We start from the raw sequence: 21,180 nt of genomic DNA on the forward strand, positions 1-21,180 counted from the left end.
TTCTGCCCAATTTTCTTTTTATTACCAAATTCCTTTTGATAAATGCATCTTCTGTCACTTAAAAAAATAGAAAAGAAAAAAAAAAGAGAATTAGAAAAGAAGCGTTGAAAAAGGAAAGTACTCCTCAACTCTTTGATTTAGTATTTAAAAAAATATAAAATTTGATTTTGAATCAAAATCATTCGATTATGTGGTTTATGCCCATCTTATATATATAAAAAAAAGTGATAACAGTCCATGATTTTCGAAGTTTAAAAATTTTCGATTTTCCCAGCAACCAAACAGCAGGTCATCAAATCAAGCAAACTGTCCCGCTCCGGCGGTAACAATTTCTATAAAATTTTTATATTCCATAATGGAATATACAAGCAAAGCAAAGGCGCTGTAGAGAATGACGTGTCGAATACGGTATATTAAAAAAAAAGAAAAAGAAAATACCATTCAATATTGTTTAGAGTCTACACCAGAAGTTAGAGCGGGAAGCCAAAAAAATTCACAGCTAATACACCTGCCCGTATTCTCTCTGTCTCTGTCCGTTTAGGGTTTCTTTGAAATTTCCGAAATCACACTCGTCGCACTCACACTTCACTCTACCGTAACTAACAAACAAACACAAATAAATTCTCTAGGGTTTCCTTTTAATTTTCTTTTTAATTTTTCGTTTTCTTGAATTCTCATATTTTCTCAGGAACCAAACATGAATTTGCGCAAGGGCGCTAAGGTGTGGGTTGAGGACAAGAACTTGGCCTGGGTTGCTGCTGAAATCACTAATTTTAAAGGCAAACAAGTCCAAGTCCAAACTGCCTCTGGTAAAACGGTATAAGTTTCATTCATATCCGCTTATTTTTCATTTATTTTTTTAGTATTTTGGACAATATTTGTTTGTTTACTTTTTGAATTTTTTGTTTAATTTTCGTTGTTCAGGTGTTGGCATTGCCAGAGAAATTGTTTCCTAGAGACGCGGATGAAGAGGAAGAACATGGAGGAGTTGATGATATGACGAAGTTGACTTATTTGAATGAGCCTGGTGTGCTTTATAATCTTGAGAGGAGATATGCTTTGAATGATATTTATGTAAGTTTAATTCCGTCAAGTGATGTTTAAAATTTTGCTTAAATGTGGAGTTAATTTTTTTTTAGCGCTTATTTTGTTTGTAGATGTTCAAATTGGTAATGATTAGGACTTATTCTCAATATGTTAAATTTGTTAGTTAAATTTAGTATGTGGAACTCGTGCTGACGTCTGAATTGCCACATTGAACATGTTTACTTTGGGTAGGTTTTGGTGAAATTATGGTGTTGGAGATCAACTATGCAGCCTGTGTTCCACTTTTAGTTAAAAATATGTTTTCTATAAATGCTTGAATTTTGGTTCCTTGTGCTAGGGTACGGAAAAACTAAGTATCCCCTCGCATTAATAAAGAAACCGTTGAGATTCTTCAAAGGCATGCAACAATTCTTTCCTTTCCGTTTATTTGTTAATTATGGCTATGATGATGTGAACTGTGGTAAATGAGATTGACTTTCTAGTAGTTACCATACCAAATTTAGATTTTTGCTTTCCTCTTATGACTACCTGTTATAATTTAGATGGTATTAACTGAATAACAACACCTTTGGCCATTTCTTTACTGAGTAGAATTTTTCCATTTTTTTTAATTACTTAAGGTTTCTTTCACCTTATGTTGTTTCAATCAGTGCACCATATGAATAAGTTAATGTGGGTTTTTTAATAGTTATCTAGGCATGGTTTTTTTTTCTTCTTGAAAGTGCTTTATTCATTTGATAAGACATAGTTGACTAAATTTGTATCCTTTGAATTTGATTATCTAGTTACATTTTGATTTTATTAGCAGCTGAGCTTTGTTTTTTTTTCCCTGTTTAATGTTGTTATTAATGATCTTTAGCTAATTGAGGCTAACATATTTTAGTTTAAAAAGGCATTTTTGATTCTTATTGGTTATGGATGTGTTCGCGCATGCACCTCTGTAATATTTGTATAATGGTTTTTCTGATTTTCTTGGTATCCTTAGTTGGTACTTTTTCAGTTTTCAAAACCAAGACTTTTCAATGTTGTTTCACTTTTATAGACATATACGGGAGGCATTTTGATAGCAGTTAATCCTTTCACAAAGCTTCCTCATCTTTACAATGTGCATATGATGGAGCAGTACAAGGGAGCTCCATTTGGTGAGCTAAGCCCCCATGTTTTTGCTGTGGCTGATGTATCCTATAGGTATGTCATCTTGGCCCTGATGCTTGATCCATAATGCTACTGATGGCATGATTTAATTGGTATCAATTGAATCCCTTGTTTTATAACCTAGAGCAATGATGAATGAGGGTCGAAGCCAGTCTATACTAGTTAGTGGAGAAAGTGGTGCTGGAAAAACTGAGACAACAAAACTAATTATGCAATATCTTACTTTTGTTGGAGGACATGCAGCTGGTGATGACAGAAGTGTTGAGCAGCAAGTTCTTGAAGTAAGATTGCATGAATTGATTTACTTTATTATTACTTAAACTGTTACATTTATAAACTTTTTTTTTTGTTTCTTTATTATTAAGTTTTTGTTATTACTTGTAAATATGGTCCGTCTGTTTTTTTTTTCTTTTTTGGGGGGTGGGTGAGTGGGTGGACTGTTGTGTCTGGTAGCCCACTGTCTTATGTTTGGCAATTACTAGCAGTTTTTGGTCGAGGTTGATGCAGATTACTTAGAATGGATCAAACTTTTATTTTGCTTATTTTGTAGTTTTATTGAAGCTTAATAAAGGATCCTATGAACTCATGATGGGGTTTAGCCTAGTTCATGTTTTCTTACATACTCTTGAAATGTGCTTCCTTTATTTTCTACCAACTTGCTCTTGATTTCACTTTCTTCGTGATTCAGTCAAATCCACTCTTGGAGGCTTTTGGAAATGCAAGGACTGTTAGAAATGACAATTCAAGGTGAGTTTTAGAACACTTTTCACAAAATACATGTGGCTAGTGTATATAACTGCTTGTGGAGTTTATAATAAACTCCATCAGCGGTGTGTTGGATTATAGTTCATTTCAAATAGGTGTAATTGTTACGAAGTTCAAAGGATTTAGCTTCCATTAAATTGTTGCTGATATAATCCTGGTAATCCATGTTGTTACCCTAGTCTTTGATTCAGCCTTTGATCCTACTGTCCTTATCCGGTCATTCTTCATGAGTATGATTTTTTAGAGTAACCCATACTGTTCATTCAATTTGTGGTGTGGTCTCAGATCATATGTTCTGGATCATGATTATAACTGTGATTGTGCAAGATAGATGAAACCAAGTGGTTTGTTTGTTGTGTGTATCAATATATTATAACCTGTATACTTTTGAATGTATGCCAGATGGGGGAATATAAGATTTCTTTATTTGAATTATGTCAAATAAAACAATAACAATGCAACTCAATATGTTAAGCTTGTGCTATTTCCATATTACATGACAGTTTGCTGTTGTATGCTGATAAGATGGAAGTGAGAGAGGATATAATTTATTTATCTTCTACTTCTCTTGTTTAATCCTTTATGCTTTGTTTGTGGCAGTCGTTTTGGCAAGTTTGTTGAGATCCAGTTTGATGCAAATGGTAGAATATCTGGTGCTGCAATTAGAACTTACCTTCTTGAACGGTCCCGTGTTGTTCAGATAACAGATCCTGAGAGGAATTATCACTGCTTCTATCAGTTGTGTGCATCTGGGAAAGTAATCTTTCTCCTTATCTCTTTCTTTGGCTATACATGTCTCTTTTTCTCTTTCTTTCTCTTCATTCTCTAGTTCAATGTGTGTATGCATGTGTACTATTTGTGTACATACTGTGTATATGCTTGTGAATATTTTGTTTAATGTTGTAGAGAGCTGCACCTTCAATTCATTTGAATATTATGTTTAATGCTGTATGGAGCTGTGCATTCTAATGTTACTAATAATAGGAATTTCTTTTGCTTTTATCAGTTGTGCGCATCTGGGAAAATAATCTGTCTCTTTTTCTTACCTTTTTGTTTGACTGTACCTCTCATCTTTTTTTCTCACCCTTCATGTTGGTGAATATGTCCTTCAGATGTGCGTTTTTGCTTTATATATGCCTATAAGAAAACTGTTTAGTGGTGTGATATCTGTTTGTAGTACTGTTACTTTTAAATATGGTTTTGGGCGAGCTGCATTGCATTATTAGAAGGCTGTTTCATACATGTTGGGGTATAAAATGAAGTCGTAGATAATTTAATCCCTTAACTGGGATATTTTCATCCCTATCTCTTTGTTTGTTCAGGATGCAGAAAAGTACAAATTAGGTCATCCAAGCCACTGTCACTACTTAAATCAAAGCAAGACTTATGAACTTGAAGGAGTGAGCAGTGCAGAGGAATATATGAAGACAAGAAGGGCTATGGATATTGTTGGTATTAATCACGAGGATCAGGTTTGAGAATATTACAAATAAGTTTTACCTTTAATTTATTTTTTCCTGGATTAACTTATGCTTATCATTCATTATCAGGAAGCTATATTTCGCACCTTGGCTGCTATTTTGCATTTGGGAAACATTGAATTTTCTCCTGGAAGAGAGCATGATTCTTCAGTTATTAAAGATCAGAAATCTACCTTTCATATGCAGATGGCTGCTGATCTTTTTAGGTGGGTGACCCTAGAAGATAGCTTTCATTCTTGTCTTGTTTTAGTCGTATATTCTTGAATAAAGTATCAATTATAGAACTTTCCTTTTTATTTTTACTTAAGGTATGGAAACAGTAATATGAGTAACTTAATAATTAACAGTTGTAGAAGTTTTAAAAGTTTCCAATAGCATGATATATTTTGATAAAAGCAAGTGATTCCAATCAATTGATGAGCCTGTCAGGATCCTTGGATTATTAGATAGATATCTTTCATAATTTAAAGGCAAAATTACATTATGGAACTTGAGGTTTGGATTGGGAATCACATTGTTTACTTGGCAATCAGTACTTTATGTCGATATGTTCTATGACTAATGTGCTATTTGATAAATCATTGATAATTATCCTTTTGAGTTATGTTACTTAACAGGAGGCCACTTAATAAAATATTTTCAATGAAGAAATGTTAAATTGTATATAATTAAAATCTATGCAATATTTAATTTTCAGTAGTATACCAAACGGTTTACATAGTGTAATTAGTTAAAATTTCAGTAATAAAGTTTCTACTTTCATCACCTAATATTTTTAGAACGGAGGTTTTTAGTTTATTAAATTGCACCTGACTTGCACTTTTGTAATGAAATAATAAAGTGCTGGCTAATCCAAGCCAGGCACTTGTTGATTTATTCAATTTCCATTGTTCAATTTGTATATTTTTGTTCTTGTGGAAACTGAATGTATAGTGAAAAACTGCTTATTTTTAATTATACAAGAATCTTAGGTTTATATACAACTAACTAGGGGTTAAACTAGGAAACTAAATCTTCCTTAATTCTAGGGATACAAATACTTAATTCTAGAGATACAAATATAAACATACAGATTACAAGATTACAACCAGCTGTAAATAAGTGTTTTCCCACACTCCCCCTCAAGCTCGTGAATAGGTGTTTTCCATTCCCAGCTTGGAAATAATTTCTTGAAATGTTGCATTGCTGTGACCTTTAGTCAACACATCTGCAAGTTGACCCTTGGTTGATACATAAGGTGTACAAATCAACCCACTGTCTAGTTTTTCCTTTATGAAATGCCGGTCTACTTCAATGTGTTTTGTTCTGTCATGTTGCACAAGATTGTGTGCAATGCTTATTGCAGACTTGTTATCACAGTAGAGTCTCATTGGTCCATCCTACTTGATCTTCAAGTCTTCTAGGATAATCTTTAACCATAGTAGTTCACAAATTCCTTGAGCCATTGCTTTGAACTCTGTTTCAGCACTTGATCTTGCCACCACATTCTGTTTTTTACTCCTCTAAGTCACAAGATTACTTCCTAAGAAAGTGCAGTAGCCTGAGGTGGATCTTCTATTAGTTACTGAACCTGCATAATCAGCATCTGTATATGCTTCTAGAACTAACCCCGAATTTCTTTTGAATAAGATACCTCTCCCAGGATTGGCCTTCAAATAGTGCAATATACGGTAGACAGCCTGTAGGTGCACTTCTTTAGGACTATGCATAAATTGACTTACCACACTCACAGCATATGCTATATCAGGTCTAGTATGTGAGAGATAAATGAGTCTTCCAACTAATCTTTGGTACATCTCTCTATTTATAGCAGCATCTTCATTAGCTTCTCCAATTTTATGATTAGGATCTATAGGGATATTTGCAGGTTTACATGCAAGCTTTCCAGTTTCCTTCAGAAGATCCATCACATATTTCTGTTGTGAGATAAAAATACCATGCCACGAGTGAGCTACTTCAATTCCTAGGAAGTACTTCAATCTCCCTAGCTCTTTTATCTCAAATTCTCTAGCCAAACACTGTTTTAGAGATTCTCTCTTTTTCATCATCTCCAGTTACAATTATATCATCAACATACACTAATAGAATTGTGACTCTCCCTGAATCAGAGTGCTTGATAAACAATGTGTGATCTTCTTGACTCTGTTTATATCCCATTGCTAACATCACTTTGGCAAATCTCCCAAACCAAGCGCTGGGAGACTGTTTAAGGCCATATAAAACTTTTTTCAGCCTGCATACTTTGTTTGCTTCTAAATGATCTCCAAATCCCGGTGGAACCTTCATATATATTTCTTTTTCCAAATCACCATGTAGAAAAGCATTCTTTACATCAAATTGTTGAAGCTACCAATTGTAATTTGCAGCCAATGATAACAAAATCCTACCTGTATTCATCTTGGCAACTGGAGCAAAGGTTTCCTGATAATCCACTCCATAGGTTTGAGTGTAGCCCTTAGCGACTAACCTGGCTTTATACCTTTCAACAGTACCATCTGCCTTGTATTTTACAGTGAAAACCCATTTACATCCCACTAGATTTTTTCCTTTAGGCAACTCTACCAGTTCCCATGTCTGATTTTTCTCTAAGGCCTCCATTTCTATTTTCATGGCTTGCCTCCATTTCTCACTGGATAATGCCTCGGATAATGTAGTTGGAACAGAAATAGTGTTTAGGCTCACAAGAAAATTTTTGTGGGATGGTGAGAATTTTTCAAATGACACAAAATTAGATATTGGGTATAGTGGATGCTTGGTACATTCTCTGGTTCCTTTCCTAATGGCAATAGGCAAGTCATAATCACTAGTTATAGTTTTAGGAGATTCATGCTCATTTTGAGAAACAGAGTCAAAAACTGTAGTTACCTCATTTCCAGAGTTAGGATCAGGTTCTTGGACTGGCATTGGTTCAGGATCTGGAACTTTCCTTCTTGAGTACAACTGTAATTCCTTCATAGAATCAAGAACAATATTATCCTTTGTCACATCTTCCGTATTTGGAATGGGTTCAGACTCAAATTCAATGTTTGACTTGGGTTCAGCAGAAACAGGTTTCGACTCAGAAGAATTAATGGGTGTAAATGTTGAAGAAAGGGGGCAAATCAAGCAAAAAGAAGGCTTTATCCTTATCTTCCATGAATGAAGTCTTCCCGTGAAGATAAGGTTGAGTAAAAAATGGTTTATTTTCTTCAAAAGTGACATCTGTAGACACATAATTTTTTGGTAAGAGGATGATAGCACTTATATGCTTTTTGAGTTGAAGAATACCCCACAAAAATGCACTTAATCGCTCTTGGATCCAACTTTCCTCTGTTATGACTGTGAACATGAACAAATGATGTACAACCAAATATCCTAGGTGTGAGATTGTTTGTGGTCTTCAGGTTGGGATAAAATTGTGAGAGTAGTTCCATAGGAGTTTTAAATCCCAAAACTCTTGAAAGTAACCTATTTATAATGTGTGTGGCAGTGAGAACAGCTTCCTCCCAATAAGATTTAGGTACATTTGCTTGAAAAAGAAAGGCTCAGGTTGTGGCTAGTAAATGACTGTTTTTCCTCTCTGCCACTCTATTTTGCTGTGGAGTATTAACACAAGATGACTCATAGATAATCCCCTTTTTTTGGAAATAGGTGGATAGACTTTGGTTGAAATAGTCTCTTGCATTATCAGACCTAAATCTCTTGATTCTCACTCCAAATTGATTTTGGATCATGTTTTGGAAGCTTAAAAACACACTATTCACATCTGATTTGGATTTAAGTAAAAAAACCCAAGAGACCCTAGTACAATCATCTATGAATGAAACAAACCATCTCGCACTAGAAATATTAGGAATTGTAGAGGGACCCCAAATGTCACTATGAATCAAGTAAAAGGGAGTAGAACTTTTTTTGTTACTGATTGAAAAAGACACATCTATGTTTTGCAAATTCGCAAATATCACAATGAAAATCTTCAACATTTAATCCTTTAAACAAAGAAGGAAACATGTTTCTCAAGGTTCCAAAAGAAGGATGTCCAAGACGAAAATGATAAAGCCAGATTTTGTCTCTATTGAAAGATTTTTCAGAAAGAAATGACAAAGGTAAACTATTTTTGATACTACTTGTGTTATTTGATGTCTCAAGATAGTATAGTCCATCTTTCTCCTTAGCAAGTCCAATCATCTTCCCCGAACTCTGGTCCTGAAATTCACAATAAGAAGGATAAAAAGTTACTTTGCAATTCATATCTCTGGTAAGTTTTTGTATAGATATCAAATTAATAGACAATCCAGGAACATGAAGAACATTTTTTAGAACAAACGAGGGATTAACTTGAACATCTCCTAATCTTGCCACTGTGGTAAGTGAACTATTAGCAACAACAATTTTCTTATTACTAGGACACAGGCTATATGTACTAAACTTTTGTGAGGAATGTGTCATGTGGTCTGTGGCTCCTGAGTTAATGACCCAAGAACTCGTAATAGGCTTAGCCAAGACATTTAATCCAAGAGAACCGGAAGCTTTACCTGAACTAGAAACTTTACCTAAAGAACATACCATAGTAGGCTTTTCAAGGATTTTCAATAAGTTTCTTAGCTTTTCAATCTCTTCCCTGTTGAACTCTCCTTGTTTCTGAGACATCTGTAGTACTACAGTGATTTTCCCAGTTAACATTTCCTCAAATTGGGTGGTAGTGATATCTTTGTTTGAAAGGGTTTGGCAATTAAGGCCTAAACAAGATTCGGCAATGAAGGCCTAAAAAAGTCAGCAATGAAGGCTGAAAATTTTGCTTCCCAAGAAGAACCTAAAGCTCTGATACCATGTGGAAACTGAATGTATATTGAAAAACTGTTTATTTTTAATTATACAAGAATCTTAGGTTTATATACAACTAACTAGGGGTTAAACTAGGAAACTAAATCTTCCTTAATTCTAGGGATACAAATACTTAATTCTAGAGATACAAATATAAACATACAGATTACAAGATTACAACCAGCTGTAAATAAGTGTTTTCCCATAGTTCTCTTGATAGGTTATGTTGCAAAATTGCTTATTTAACAGGTGTGATGTGGACCTCTTGTTGGCAACATTGTCTACTCGTACCATTCAAACCCGTGAAGGAAGTATTGTTAAAGCTCTAGATTGTAATGCTGCTGTGGCTAGTCGAGATGCATTGGCAAAGACAGTTTATGCTCGGTTGTTTGATTGGTATGCTTACGTTAATGCATGTTTGTAGGTGCTTCTTTAAACCTGTGCACATATTTTGTATGATAATCAAATTTTTTTCTGTACTGAATTTTTCTTATTATTTTTTAAGGCTTGTTGATAAGATTAATATGTCTGTGGGGCAAGATCTGAATTCCCATATACAAATTGGAGTTTTGGACATCTATGGATTTGAATGCTTTAAGCATAATAGGTAAAATTCAACTCTAGGCTCTACAGTTCATTACATTTGTCAATAATTACATTGAGCTGTCTCTATGTTTCTTTTCTTTGATTGATTGTCATTTTCTGTGCCACAGTTTTGAGCAATTTTGCATTAATTTTGCAAATGAAAAGCTTCAGCAGCATTTCAATGAGGTTAGGAATCAATCTTCGATGCAGTAAAGTCTACATTTATTCCGATTATGCTATGCTGTCCAGTTTACTCTGGTTTTTCACATATTCTTTTCTTCATTTGTTTCAGCATGTATTCAAGATGGAGCAGGATGAATATAGGAGAGAAGAAATTAATTGGAGCTACATTGAATTTATTGACAACCAAGATGTTTTGGATTTGATTGAGAAGGTTTTATGCTTGGTCTTCAAAAAAAATATGTACCTTGTTTAATTTCTTATTTGTTATTTCTGTTGGCGATAGAGGTTTACTTTAACTACTTTTAACCATCCTAAATTTTTCTAATTTAAGAATATGATCATGGTAGCCAATTAATATGGGATCTAAGCTCTGTGCTTTCCTTTAGTTTAAACATCGTCATATACATAAAATGTGCAATCATGCATGCTAGAGACTGCAAGTGCATGAGAAAAGTCTTATCTAATATTCTGCCATTTCATCATGGCTTATTTGGAATACCTTGGAATATCCCCTAATAGAGTTGGATGACTTAGAGTTTTGTGTCATTTATCAGTTGGATGACTTGGACTTTTGTGTCATTTGTCGGTGCTGTTATTATATGTAGCATTTCTTTTAGGGGTAAGGATAATCTAACTTACATGATGCGGACATGAATTTTGCATCTTTATGATATTTAGTGATTACCGATTAGCAATGTGCATATAGGTGCTTTTTTTTTGTTTTTAATTTTTATTTATCACAGGGTAAATTTTTGTTTGTGCAAATATGTAACACCAATTTTTACATTTTTTTAATATTTATAATTTGACTTCTTTCCCCTTTTTTTTTTTCTTTCTTTCTTTCCATTTAAATATTCTTCTAGATTTTGTTTCCATTATACCTTATACTATTGTACTTGCATTTGCAGAAACCTATTGGGATAATTTCTCTCTTGGATGAAGCTTGGTACAATTTGAGTCTTTCATTATAAATTGGTGCGTGTGCTCTTCACGATTGAATTTGTGCTGTTAATCCTTATCTTGATTTTCTTATTTGTACAGCATGTTCCCGAAATCAACACATGAAACATTTGCAACCAAATTGTTTCAGAATTTCCGGGGTCACCCAAGGTTGGAAAAGGCTAAATTTTCAGAAACAGATTTTACTGTTTCACATTATGCTGGCAAGGCATGTAGTAGAACACTCTTAGAAATTATAATTATGTTCTGATCTCGCAGATATTGTGATGATGTACTTCTTCCTTTCTCTTTAGGTTACTTATCAAACAGATTCCTTTTTAGACAAAAATCGGGATTATGTTGTGGTAGAACATTGCAATCTCTTGGCTTCTTCTAAATGCCCATTTGTAGTGGGTCTTTTCCCTTCACCTCCAGAGGAATCTTCAAGATCATCATATAAATTCTCTTCTGTTGCCACAAGATTTAAGGTATGGAACTCTTTTTGAGTTTTTGATGGCTTTCCAAAGGAGTTAGAATCTAGAGATGTTTTCACTAGTCATAGCATATGAGGATATTTGGATATTTTTATTAATTCTTGTTGACATTCACATGCTTGTCACTCCAGAAGTTAACTAAGAGTCCAAGCTATGGTTCAAAAACTGTTAAAAATTTTTTAGTTCTTCAGACATTTGTTTTAGGGAGCTCTTGTGAAGGTTCAGGCATGCATAAATGCATTAATGTCATTGATGATATTTATGAAGGCAATAAACTTATGAGTGGAGCTTTTGGTTACTTGCGTTCTATCTTTTCTTTTTTGTGGTGCCAATTTTTTTTTTCTTTTTTGGATCTTATTTTTAGGTAGTATGGATTTGAAGGTTTCTGATGCTTTATTTTCCTTATTAATGTTGTTTGTCAAATGACTTGATTACTAAAGGATTTCCCTGTTAACTTGCTTATTTATTTGTGGTTTACCATGAGGTCTTTCTGTTTATTTTAAGCACATCAGACATAGTGTCTATAATTCTCAAAAGCCAGTGCTGTTAATTTTTTCACTTTCTTTATAGCAACAACTTCAAGCGCTCATGGAAACCCTCAACGCAACAGAGCCTCATTATATACGCTGTGTGAAGCCAAACTTACTGAACCGACCTCACAAATTTGAGAACCTTAGTATCCTTCATCAACTACGCTGTGGGGTAAGTAGTCTCTTTTTATCTATGCTTCCTTTGTTGAATTCTAGTGCTAGCAATCTAAATGGAAATGTCACTCTAAACCTTTGTGCGCTTGATGCTGATTAGTTTTATGTTGAAGCATTTAACCTTGGTCTTCCATTCTTATATAATTGTCTGCTCTTCAAGCTATTTGACTGCAAAATTTATTTTTACATGGAAAACAAATCCATGTATTATGGCTCCATTTCATTCCGGGAGTAATTTTATTTCTGGCCGAATTATGAGTCTGCATTAATTTCTACGTGACAATGAGATCTAATTTTCTAGAATGTTGAGGAAAAAGTCCAAGTTGCAGATTTTTTCTTTGATAAATGACAGAAAAATATTTTAAAAGCTTATCTTTTACATTTTCAATCAAACTTGAAATTGTCTCTTTCAGATAAAGTAATAGAATAGATGAATCTATTTCATGAAATTTCTGATAACATTAATAAGGCTAAATACTCTGGCCAAAAAAATAAGGCTAAATACTTAGGGTACTACTCTATTGAAGGAAGAGGTCCCTGGCTCAAGTGATGCACATGATTGTTCATGATTGGTTTTGCATTTCTTATTTCAACATGACTGCCTATGCATTTTTTTTTCTCTGTGGTACATGCATACCCTTCCATTCCAGGTCTTGGTTGTTGCTAAATACTATAGACTTGATTTGATAGAGAGAATTTTATTATATTTGGAACAGGGTGTTCTGGAGGCTGTTCGAATAAGTTTAGCTGGCTATCCAACACGACGGACTTATTCAGAATTTGTGGATCGCTTTGGCTTGTTAGCTCCAGAATTTGTGGATACAAGGTTGTAAATGCTTTCAAGCACATCAGCATAATCATGCAGATCATCATATGCACATGTAGAACTACATATTGTCTTCTTATGAATTTTCTTGTTAGGATGATTAAAATATTTTTGTTATTTCTCCATATTCCACGTAGTAATCCTTGTTGTTTCTATTAAAATCTCTGTGCAGTACCTTGTGCATCTAATTTTCTAAGGAATTTACTTACAATATATTATTCTTTGTTTGTGAATGGTAAAAGGCATCCTTGCTTCTCTGTGGTTGTGTTTTTCCAGAATTTTTTTTTTTTTTTTGAAGAAAGTCCATTTATTTACCACTTTGCTGTTCTGAGACTTTTTTTTTTTTTTTTTCTGTTTATTGTTTAACTTGTAAAGTTATGTTCGCAGTTATGATGAAAAGCAATTGACAGAGGAAATTCTGCGAAAGTTAAACCTTGAAAATTTTCAGGTATGCATGATTAACATTGTATAAGTAAATTGTTTCTAATTTTCCTTTACTGCTGTTTGCATTTCTTTTACATTTTTATCTTTAAACTGCCTAATATTTCTATTTCTCCGTTTTCAAATATTTTGTGCAGTTGGGTAAGAGAAAAGTTTTTCTTAGGGCTGGTCAGATTGGTGTTTTAGATTCACGACGGGCTGAGGTTTTGGATACTGCTGCGAAGTGTGTTCAGCGCCGTTTCCGGACGTTTATTGCACACAGGAATTTTATCTCAGTCAGGGTTGCTGCAATTGCACTGCAAGCATATTGCAGAGGTTCTCTCTATGTCTGGGCACCTACTTTTCTTACCTAAAATAATATGATGTTCACTTATTTGTTTCACTTCTTGTAATATTCTTTTCCTATAATGTTTTTCTCTATGTATTCTTCAAAGCATTAAGCAAATAATTGGAAGTTTAACACCATAAATTTTCTCTATCGATTGGTTTAGGCCATAAAAGCTTAATGGTGGATTCAGATGTAGAATTGTATATGGAATTCTCAGATGTTAGGGCTTGCAATCTTGAAAGTGATATGAGATGTCTATCACATTTTCTCGCTTGAGATTATGTTCTGCTATAATTTTCATTTTCACACAAATTAATTCCTGATGTAGGATACCAGGGTAGATAGAATATGAATTGAGAAGCAAGAAAAGAGGAAATAGAGAATATAAGGGAAATAGAGGAATAAGATATTCAAGTCTTCAACATACTAATTTTGATGCTCAAAATAAAGTATTTATAGTGACAATTCATAAAACCCTAGTTCTAGTAAATGGAAATTCCAAATATAACCCTCATTAAGCTAAATAAAACCAAGTAGCATAACTAGCCCTACCAAAACTAAAAAATACATAATCTTAAATCAAATTTAAAATTACAGAATACTTAACATGATCTAGTCACTTCCTACAACAAAATGTCATTGGTTCATTAACCATCCATTACACAGGATCAGCTGTCTCAGACATTTACTCTTTGCTTTTGTACTAAGTGATCATGATATCTGCAGGATGCCTTTCTCGAAAGAAGTTTGCTGCAAGGAGAGAGGCAGCAGCTGCTGTTTGTTTACAGAAGTATGTCCGCAGGTGGCAGTTGAGGTGTGCTTATCTGAAACTAATTTCAGCAGCTGTTGTTATACAGTCCAACATCCGTGGCTTTTCAATTCGTCAAAAGTTTTTGCATGGAAAGAAGCATAGAGCTGCTACTGTAATCCAGGTGAGCATAAGTTGATCGTATTCATATATGAATTTCTGTGCTTAGGCGGTTTTCAGTTTGTATGTGAACTCATCAAGGTTTTATGAAGTTGCACGCTGGGCATGTCTAAGAAACAATAAGTAGTGTGTTTCCCCTCTCCTTAAAAATTCATAATGTGCTTATTATTCAGTTGCTTATTTTGAAGTTGTTTTGACCTTTATTGCTTGTCTTTGAGTTGTGGGAAATCCTCTGCAGGGTGCAATTTGACCTGTAACGTCTTCTGTTTCTTGTATTGAGCAGGCTCGTTGGAGATTGTGCAGATTCCGCTCTGCTTTCCGTCATCATAAAAAATCTATCATAGCAATACAATGTCATTGGAGGCAAAAACTTGCAAAAAGAGAGCTGCGGAGGCTTAAACAAGTATGTGGAAGTTCTTTCTCGTGATTCCTTTCACTGTAAACTTCTTGAATGTGTTTTGTGCAATCTACTGAATGCAAACCCTTAAAGGACCGTGAAAAAGTATTTGAAGAGAAGAGAATTCTTGTTGTTTGATGAAAATTGTGATTTGAATACCATAAAACTGGATAGATATTTTAGTCTCATTAAATGTAAAGTCCTATGTGTTTAATTAGTAAGTTAAATGGTTAGGCAAAAATCTTTATATGTGAGTTATAAATTAGTTTAGGAAAGTCCTATATTTTCCAGGTGTATTAAATGTTTCATATACATATAGATATTACTCATGTATGGATTTAAAGAATTGTAGAAAAACAATCAGTAATGATTTCTAGTTTCTTGTGTTTGACTTGAAAAGTGAATATTCATTTAAGGATCTGACTCGTCTATACAAGGAGGTGGAATCTTCCTACTCTATGCTGTATTCATTACAATCCCATTTGGTCAGACTTTCCACACATTAAGAAGTTTCTTGCAACGAGTCACTGATTTTGCATGTACTTTTGCAGGAGGCTAATGAAGCAGGTGCCTTACGGTTAGCTAAGAACAAGCTTGAGAAGCAGTTAGAAGATCTCACATGGCGGCTTCATCTAGAAAGAAGAATGCGGGTATCATTTATGTTTTTAAAATTTTTGTTTTAGAAAAGTTATGTAGTTGTATAAATTTGGAAAGTTTGTGCTGTACTTTGCTCTTTTCTCTGTGGTTATATAGTTGGCTAATGCCAATTAAATACTTTCTATAAAAGCTGAATCACTTCATTGCCAGCTGAAAGTCAAGCTTTATTGTGTATAAATACGGCAAGCTAAGTGTATAATTTATGCTATAATATATCTGACTTTTAGATTGTTTTCTAGTGCCTCCATTCTTTTCTTTCTTTAATAAAAGTAATCCATTCTGTGTTCCCTTTTTTGTGGTGGCAATCTGGGCTGCAGGTTTCCACTGAAGATGCCAAGTCAGTTGAAATTTCCAAACTTCAGAAAGCATTGGAGTCTTTGAATCTTGAGTTAGATGCAAGTAAACTGGCAACAATTAGTGAGTGCAACAAGAACGCAGTGCTGCAAAATCAATTGGAATTATCAATAAAAGAGAAATCTGCTTTGGAAAAGGAATTTACTGTGATGGCTGAAATGAGAAAGGAAAATGCTTTACTGAAGGTTTGTGTTTTTGCGTTGATTAACAATGTTTTTATGATTAGTCATAAGACAACTATTTAGTTTCCAGTTTGGAACTTTGTTGTTTCCTTTGTTCTGATTTGACTTTTTCCATATAAATTGAATTTAGGATATACTTTTGTCCTCTGATATTTGTCAACTGCTTTATTATTAGTGAGTTTTCTTTCACTTCCATTTACTATACAGAGTTCTTTGGATACCTTGGAAAAGAAGAACTCTTCCCTGGAGCTTGAGCTCAAGAAGGCTCTAAAAGATGCCAATGATACCAATGAAAAGTTGCGGGAATTAGAACAAAAGAATTCTGAGCTCCAGAATAACATGCTAAGGTATTTTTCACACTTGAAACTATTATGTTACATTTATACTTAAATACATGCATGCATATTCTATGCTTGCTTGATTACTGCTTGTTTTACTTATTTGTACCTTCTGGTAATATTGGATTTTTGTTCTGCTATAATTTAGTTTCCAGTTGACTGCTTCTTAAATTGATATATTTTATTTTCTTGCGATCTGAATTGAATATTTAATTTGGTTTGCATATTGTGTTAGTTTTTCTTCCTGATTCACTTTCTTTGTTGGTTTTTAATAAGTCTGGAGGGGAAGCTCTCACATCTAGAAGATGAAAATCATGTTCTACGACAAAAAGCATTGACCCAATCCCCAAAAAGCAACCGTGCTAACTTTTTAAAGTCATTTTCAGATGTAAGTGCATGAGTGTTTTTTCCCCTTTGATAGCATATCTTTGCTTCAGTTGTAATTTTTGTACATCTTGGATAACGCTGTCGTCTGACACGCATTATTTTTTTCACTTTCTAAAAAAAATTTACTGTTTTAAATTTGCATTTCTTTGGACTTACTGAGAGTGGTTTCTGTAAATTATTGTTTTCTTAATGAACCAGAAATATGGTGGTACACTTAATCTCCATCCAACTGACCGGAAGCAAGTATATGTAAGATGTGATGTCACTAGTTTCTCTCTCTTCCTCCTACTTCTGCCCCCCCTTTTTCTCATTTCTCCATGTAAAAGATATTGCTGCTAATTTTAGCTTCACTGTTACCAAATTTTAAGCTTTTGCAATCACATTCTTTTCTGCAGGAATCTCCCACACCTTCAAAACTTATTGTACCTTTCTCACATGGCATGTCAGAATCACGACGGCCAAAACTAACAGCTGAGAGACAGCAGGTTTCTTGTTTATAGTTATTAAGCTTTTTGTTTTGATCTTCAGCGAGATCTTTTAGTAGATAGCAAGCATCATTTTGAACTAGATAAACAGTTACTAAATTGATAGTGACTTCAATATTTGCATTTGCATTACTTAAAATATAAGAACCTTTGTCCACAGGAAAATTATGAATTCCTTTCAAGATGTATCAAAGAAAATTTGGGGTTTCACAATGGTAAACCTCTTGCTTCTTGTATCATATACAAATGTCTTCATCATTGGCATTCCTTTGAGTCTGAGCGGACAGCTATCTTTGACTACATAATAGAAGGAATCAATGATGTTCTAAAGGTACTTGTAGTCATATTCACAAACTTTCTTGAAATTGAAAGGCCATTATTTGTTATAGATACTGATAATAAAATTGAGTAATATTTCGTTCCTTTTCTCATTACAATCCCGTAATATTTTTTAGTAACTTTTTACCCTTTTGTGATTGTTTTCCTTATTTCAGTCTTTTACATTTTTTTGCAGGTTGGGAATGAAAATGTTACTTTACCTTATTGGCTGTCCAACACCTCAGCACTTTTGTGTCTGCTGCAGAAAAATTTACGATCAAATGGCTTTTTGTCTGCTACCACTCAACGATCTGGAGGAAATACTGGTTTACCTGGAAGAGTTGCGTATGTGAGTTCCATTGCATTATTTGGAAAATTAGACTTTTTTGGGTTGTAATTTTGTTATATTTAGTGCATAGTTCATATCTCCATTTCTTTAAAATTTTAATGCAATTCAAGCTAAAAATATTTCTTGAAAATTTTGTTTATTATGACTGGCTAGTTGTCACCTTTATCTCTAATGGTGAATAAAGCTGGCCTTCTCTTGATGTACTTATTCTAATAATACTCATAATTGCTGCATGGAGGCCAGTGGTCATGTTTCATTATTTTCAATTTTATTACTTCATTGACCAATTTTGTCTAAAGTAGCTGATTTTTGTTTATTATGCCTCCAGGGTCTAAAATCCCCTTTCAAATACCTCGGGTTTGAGGATGGTATGTCACATATAGACGCAAGATATCCAGCAATATTATTCAAACAACAATTGACAGCCTGCGTTGAGAAGATTTTTGGCTTGATTCGCGACAATATTAAGAAAGAATTATCTCCGCTTTTAGGATTGTGCATTCAGGTGTGTATTGAATGATAGATCTTATTCAGATTTGGAAGCTAAAGCCAATAGTGAAATTCATGAAGTACCAGGCCCCAAGATCAGTTTTGATTATCATTTAGCTGTGTTTATGTTATGTCTGAAACATTTTTTTTTTTGTTACGCAATTCAAATCCTAAGCTCTTCAGGATTAAGGTATTTGACACTGTAAAAAGCCACTCAAGTGGAAAAGCATTCATTGTCAGATTATGGTTTGATCATGTGGTTTTTCATATTTGTTATGTATATGCTGTCCTTTTATTTATTTATTTTCTTAAGTAAGGTGTATTTGTTCAGTTTCTTTAGAGAGAGCATCAGACTTTTAGTTGCTTGGAAACTTAAAATTCTAATTGGTGGTTATTGTTTGTTGATTTTGAAGGTGCCAAAAAATGCACGAGTTCTTGCTGGAAAATCAAGATCTCCTGGAGGGCTCCCCCAACAGTCACCTAGTAGTCAATGGGATAGCATCATCAAATTCTTGGATTCCCTTATGAATAGTTTGCGTGAAAATCATGTAGGTGTAATAGTTTGAAGCAAGTTTCCCTTCTAGAAACAATACTAGTTTGTTCAATCGATCGTTAAACCTTAAATTGTTAAGGTCAGCAAATGTGTGCAGCACTTGGTGGGAAAATTAAATTAATATCTCTTATCAGCTAATTAAAAAAAGGGTATATCTTATGAAATTATGTAGAGCAGTTATGATTAAAACTATACCGGCTTTTGTTTCTTTAATTACTTTCTCTGACCAATTCCTATGCACGTAGGTACCATCTTTCTTCATTCGTAAGCTGATCACTCAGGTTTTCTCCTTCATCAATATGTCCCTTTTCAACAGGTATGCGCACATAGTATTAGAAATTATCTTAGTGTCAATGGTTTGAATGATCAGTTTATTAAGCTGAAATTTTCTCCAGTCTTTTACTTCGACGAGAATGTTGCTCATTTTCAAATGGGGAATATGTTAAATCTGGTCTAGCAGAACTAGAGAAATGGATAGTCAATGCAAAGGAGGAGGTAAATAACTTTCTTCAGCAAGTTATTGTACTCATTGAATGCAATAGTGTTTAGTCTGAAATATTGGAAGATGTAGTTTGCAGGAACCTCTTGGCATGAGCTAAATTATATTAGACAAGCTGTTGGTTTTCTGGTATGTGCCCCAGCTTCTACATTTTTTGGCCAGTTAAGCTATAAAACTATCATGGCTGTTACACTTTTTCATTCTACATTTTTTTAGGTAATACATCAGAAGAGGAAAAAGTCTCTAGATGAGATCAGTCATGATTTGTGTCCAGTAAGCTAATGTTTATTTGAATCTCTTATCTCGCTTCACCCTTTTTGGAGGTTAATCATGGTTTCCTTGTATCATGGAACTTGCGCAGGCGCTGACTGTTAGGCAAATCTATCGAATAAGTACCATGTACTGGGATGACAAATATGGCACTCAGAGTGTGTCAAATGAGGCAAGTAACTGACTCTAAGTGCCCGTGGAAAATTTGTGTACAATAATGCCGCTTGGGTTTCTGACATTATCTGTCAGCAGGTTGTTGCTGAAATGAGGGAGATGTTGAACAAGGACAACCAGTATCTCGCCTCGAACTCATTCTTGCTGGATGATGATCTGAGGTAATGTGCGTTCCGTCAAATTTGTGTACAATCGAACTTACCAGAGTAAAGATGTGAGCTTGTCTTTTGAAAGTGTTTCTTTTCCCTGCTAAAATCCTTGGTGGTGTTATACGTGGATCCATGTTTTTTCGTGTGTATATCACTTTGATTTGTTATTGAATTTAAATAATTTTCTAAATTGCAGCATTCCATTCTCAACTGAAGATATAGATATCGCAATACCAGCAGTAGATCCTTCCGACGTTCAACTCCCTGCATTCTTATCGGAATACTCATGTGCACAGTTTCTAAGCCAGGATCAGAAGTAAGTATACCGTATGATTTGAAGGCTGCTATTAGTATAGCTCGTGGGAAGGTTAATGCATATGGTTTAAGGTGGTGTCCGAGTACTTTATAATGACACAAGTTCGTTGGTGCTCAAAGATACGATTTGAGCAGCAAAGATTCTACTTGTGAAATTCAGTCTATCAACTGCTCTCATGGTGGCTTCCACATTGGGTAGTCGTAGGACTACGTAGCCCTACATTGTTTAGTGTTAGGTATTAATTTGCTTTGATTGAGAAGGATGCTTCTTGATTTTTCTTGTGAAGCTTGTCCTCTCCTCATAGAAATGCTTCCGCGTTGTATTCTTATGCTGTATAAAAATTTTTTTATAATGTACATAGAATGGGCATTCACCCTTCACCTTCTTTACTGTTTTTTCATTCAGTGATAAAACTCCCATTTATTTTTTTTTTTCTTTTATTCTAAAGTCATCTGGCTTGATTGATTAAAGAAATTGTCATATTCCGCCATACAACATTCGTGATTAAAAAATACTAGAATCGAATTTCAGACGCTTTCTCCACTTACATTGATCAGTTCGATTCTATTTTGCATCAAAATTAA

General features: G+C 34.2%; 1 protein-coding gene across 8 annotated transcripts; it reads left to right on the forward strand.

Moving 5' to 3' along the window:
• The first annotated feature begins 237 nt into the window (after positions 1 to 237).
• Positions 238 to 20,981, forward strand: LOC111286394 (myosin-15-like). Of its 8 annotated transcripts, none has more exons than XM_089763049.1 (39): positions 238 to 498; positions 689 to 817; positions 925 to 1,074; positions 2,090 to 2,235; positions 2,327 to 2,483; positions 2,891 to 2,949; positions 3,568 to 3,724; positions 4,290 to 4,439; positions 4,518 to 4,654; positions 9,501 to 9,647; positions 9,757 to 9,858; positions 9,965 to 10,022; positions 10,129 to 10,230; positions 10,928 to 10,965; positions 11,061 to 11,187; positions 11,273 to 11,446; positions 12,023 to 12,154; positions 12,873 to 12,982; positions 13,370 to 13,430; positions 13,561 to 13,738; positions 14,478 to 14,683; positions 14,963 to 15,082; positions 15,628 to 15,726; positions 16,051 to 16,272; positions 16,477 to 16,616; positions 16,884 to 16,995; positions 17,193 to 17,243; positions 17,390 to 17,479; positions 17,640 to 17,810; positions 17,994 to 18,146; positions 18,475 to 18,651; positions 19,049 to 19,183; positions 19,434 to 19,504; positions 19,584 to 19,683; positions 19,760 to 19,816; positions 19,904 to 19,960; positions 20,049 to 20,129; positions 20,210 to 20,292; positions 20,477 to 20,981. In XM_089763049.1, exons 2-39 carry the CDS (start codon positions 698 to 700, stop codon positions 20,598 to 20,600), a joined length of 4,554 nt encoding a protein of 1,517 aa, XP_089619175.1. In that variant the 5' UTR covers positions 238 to 498; positions 689 to 697; the 3' UTR covers positions 20,601 to 20,981. The 8 variants fall into 8 exon arrangements, 7 of the variants coding, with proteins under 7 accessions (XP_089619175.1, XP_089619176.1, XP_022732055.1 ...); XM_089763050.1 differs by having other exon boundaries at positions 240 to 408; XR_016343189.1 differs by having other exon boundaries at positions 478 to 514; positions 19,767 to 19,816.
• Positions 20,982 to 21,180: the final 199 nt, after the last annotated feature.

Source organism: Durio zibethinus, chromosome 6 (assembly GCF_047325235.1).
Source record: "Durio zibethinus cultivar Kanyao isolate XHJ-2024 chromosome 6, ASM4732523v1, whole genome shotgun sequence".
Taxonomy (NCBI): domain Eukaryota; kingdom Viridiplantae; phylum Streptophyta; class Magnoliopsida; order Malvales; family Malvaceae; genus Durio; species Durio zibethinus.

Excerpts from the sequence above, each read along its gene's own strand:
- LOC111286394 (XM_022876320.2), top strand. The coding sequence starts at position 698 with ATGAATTTGCGCAAGGGCGCTAAGGTGTGGGTTGAGGACAAGAACTTG. Across the intron at positions 3,725-4,289 it reads AGTTGTGTGCATCTGGGAAA|GATGCAGAAAAGTACAAATT; the intron begins GTAATCTTTCTC and ends TTGTTTGTTCAG. Across the intron at positions 13,431-13,560 it reads TAAACCTTGAAAATTTTCAG|TTGGGTAAGAGAAAAGTTTT; the intron begins GTATGCATGATT and ends TATTTTGTGCAG.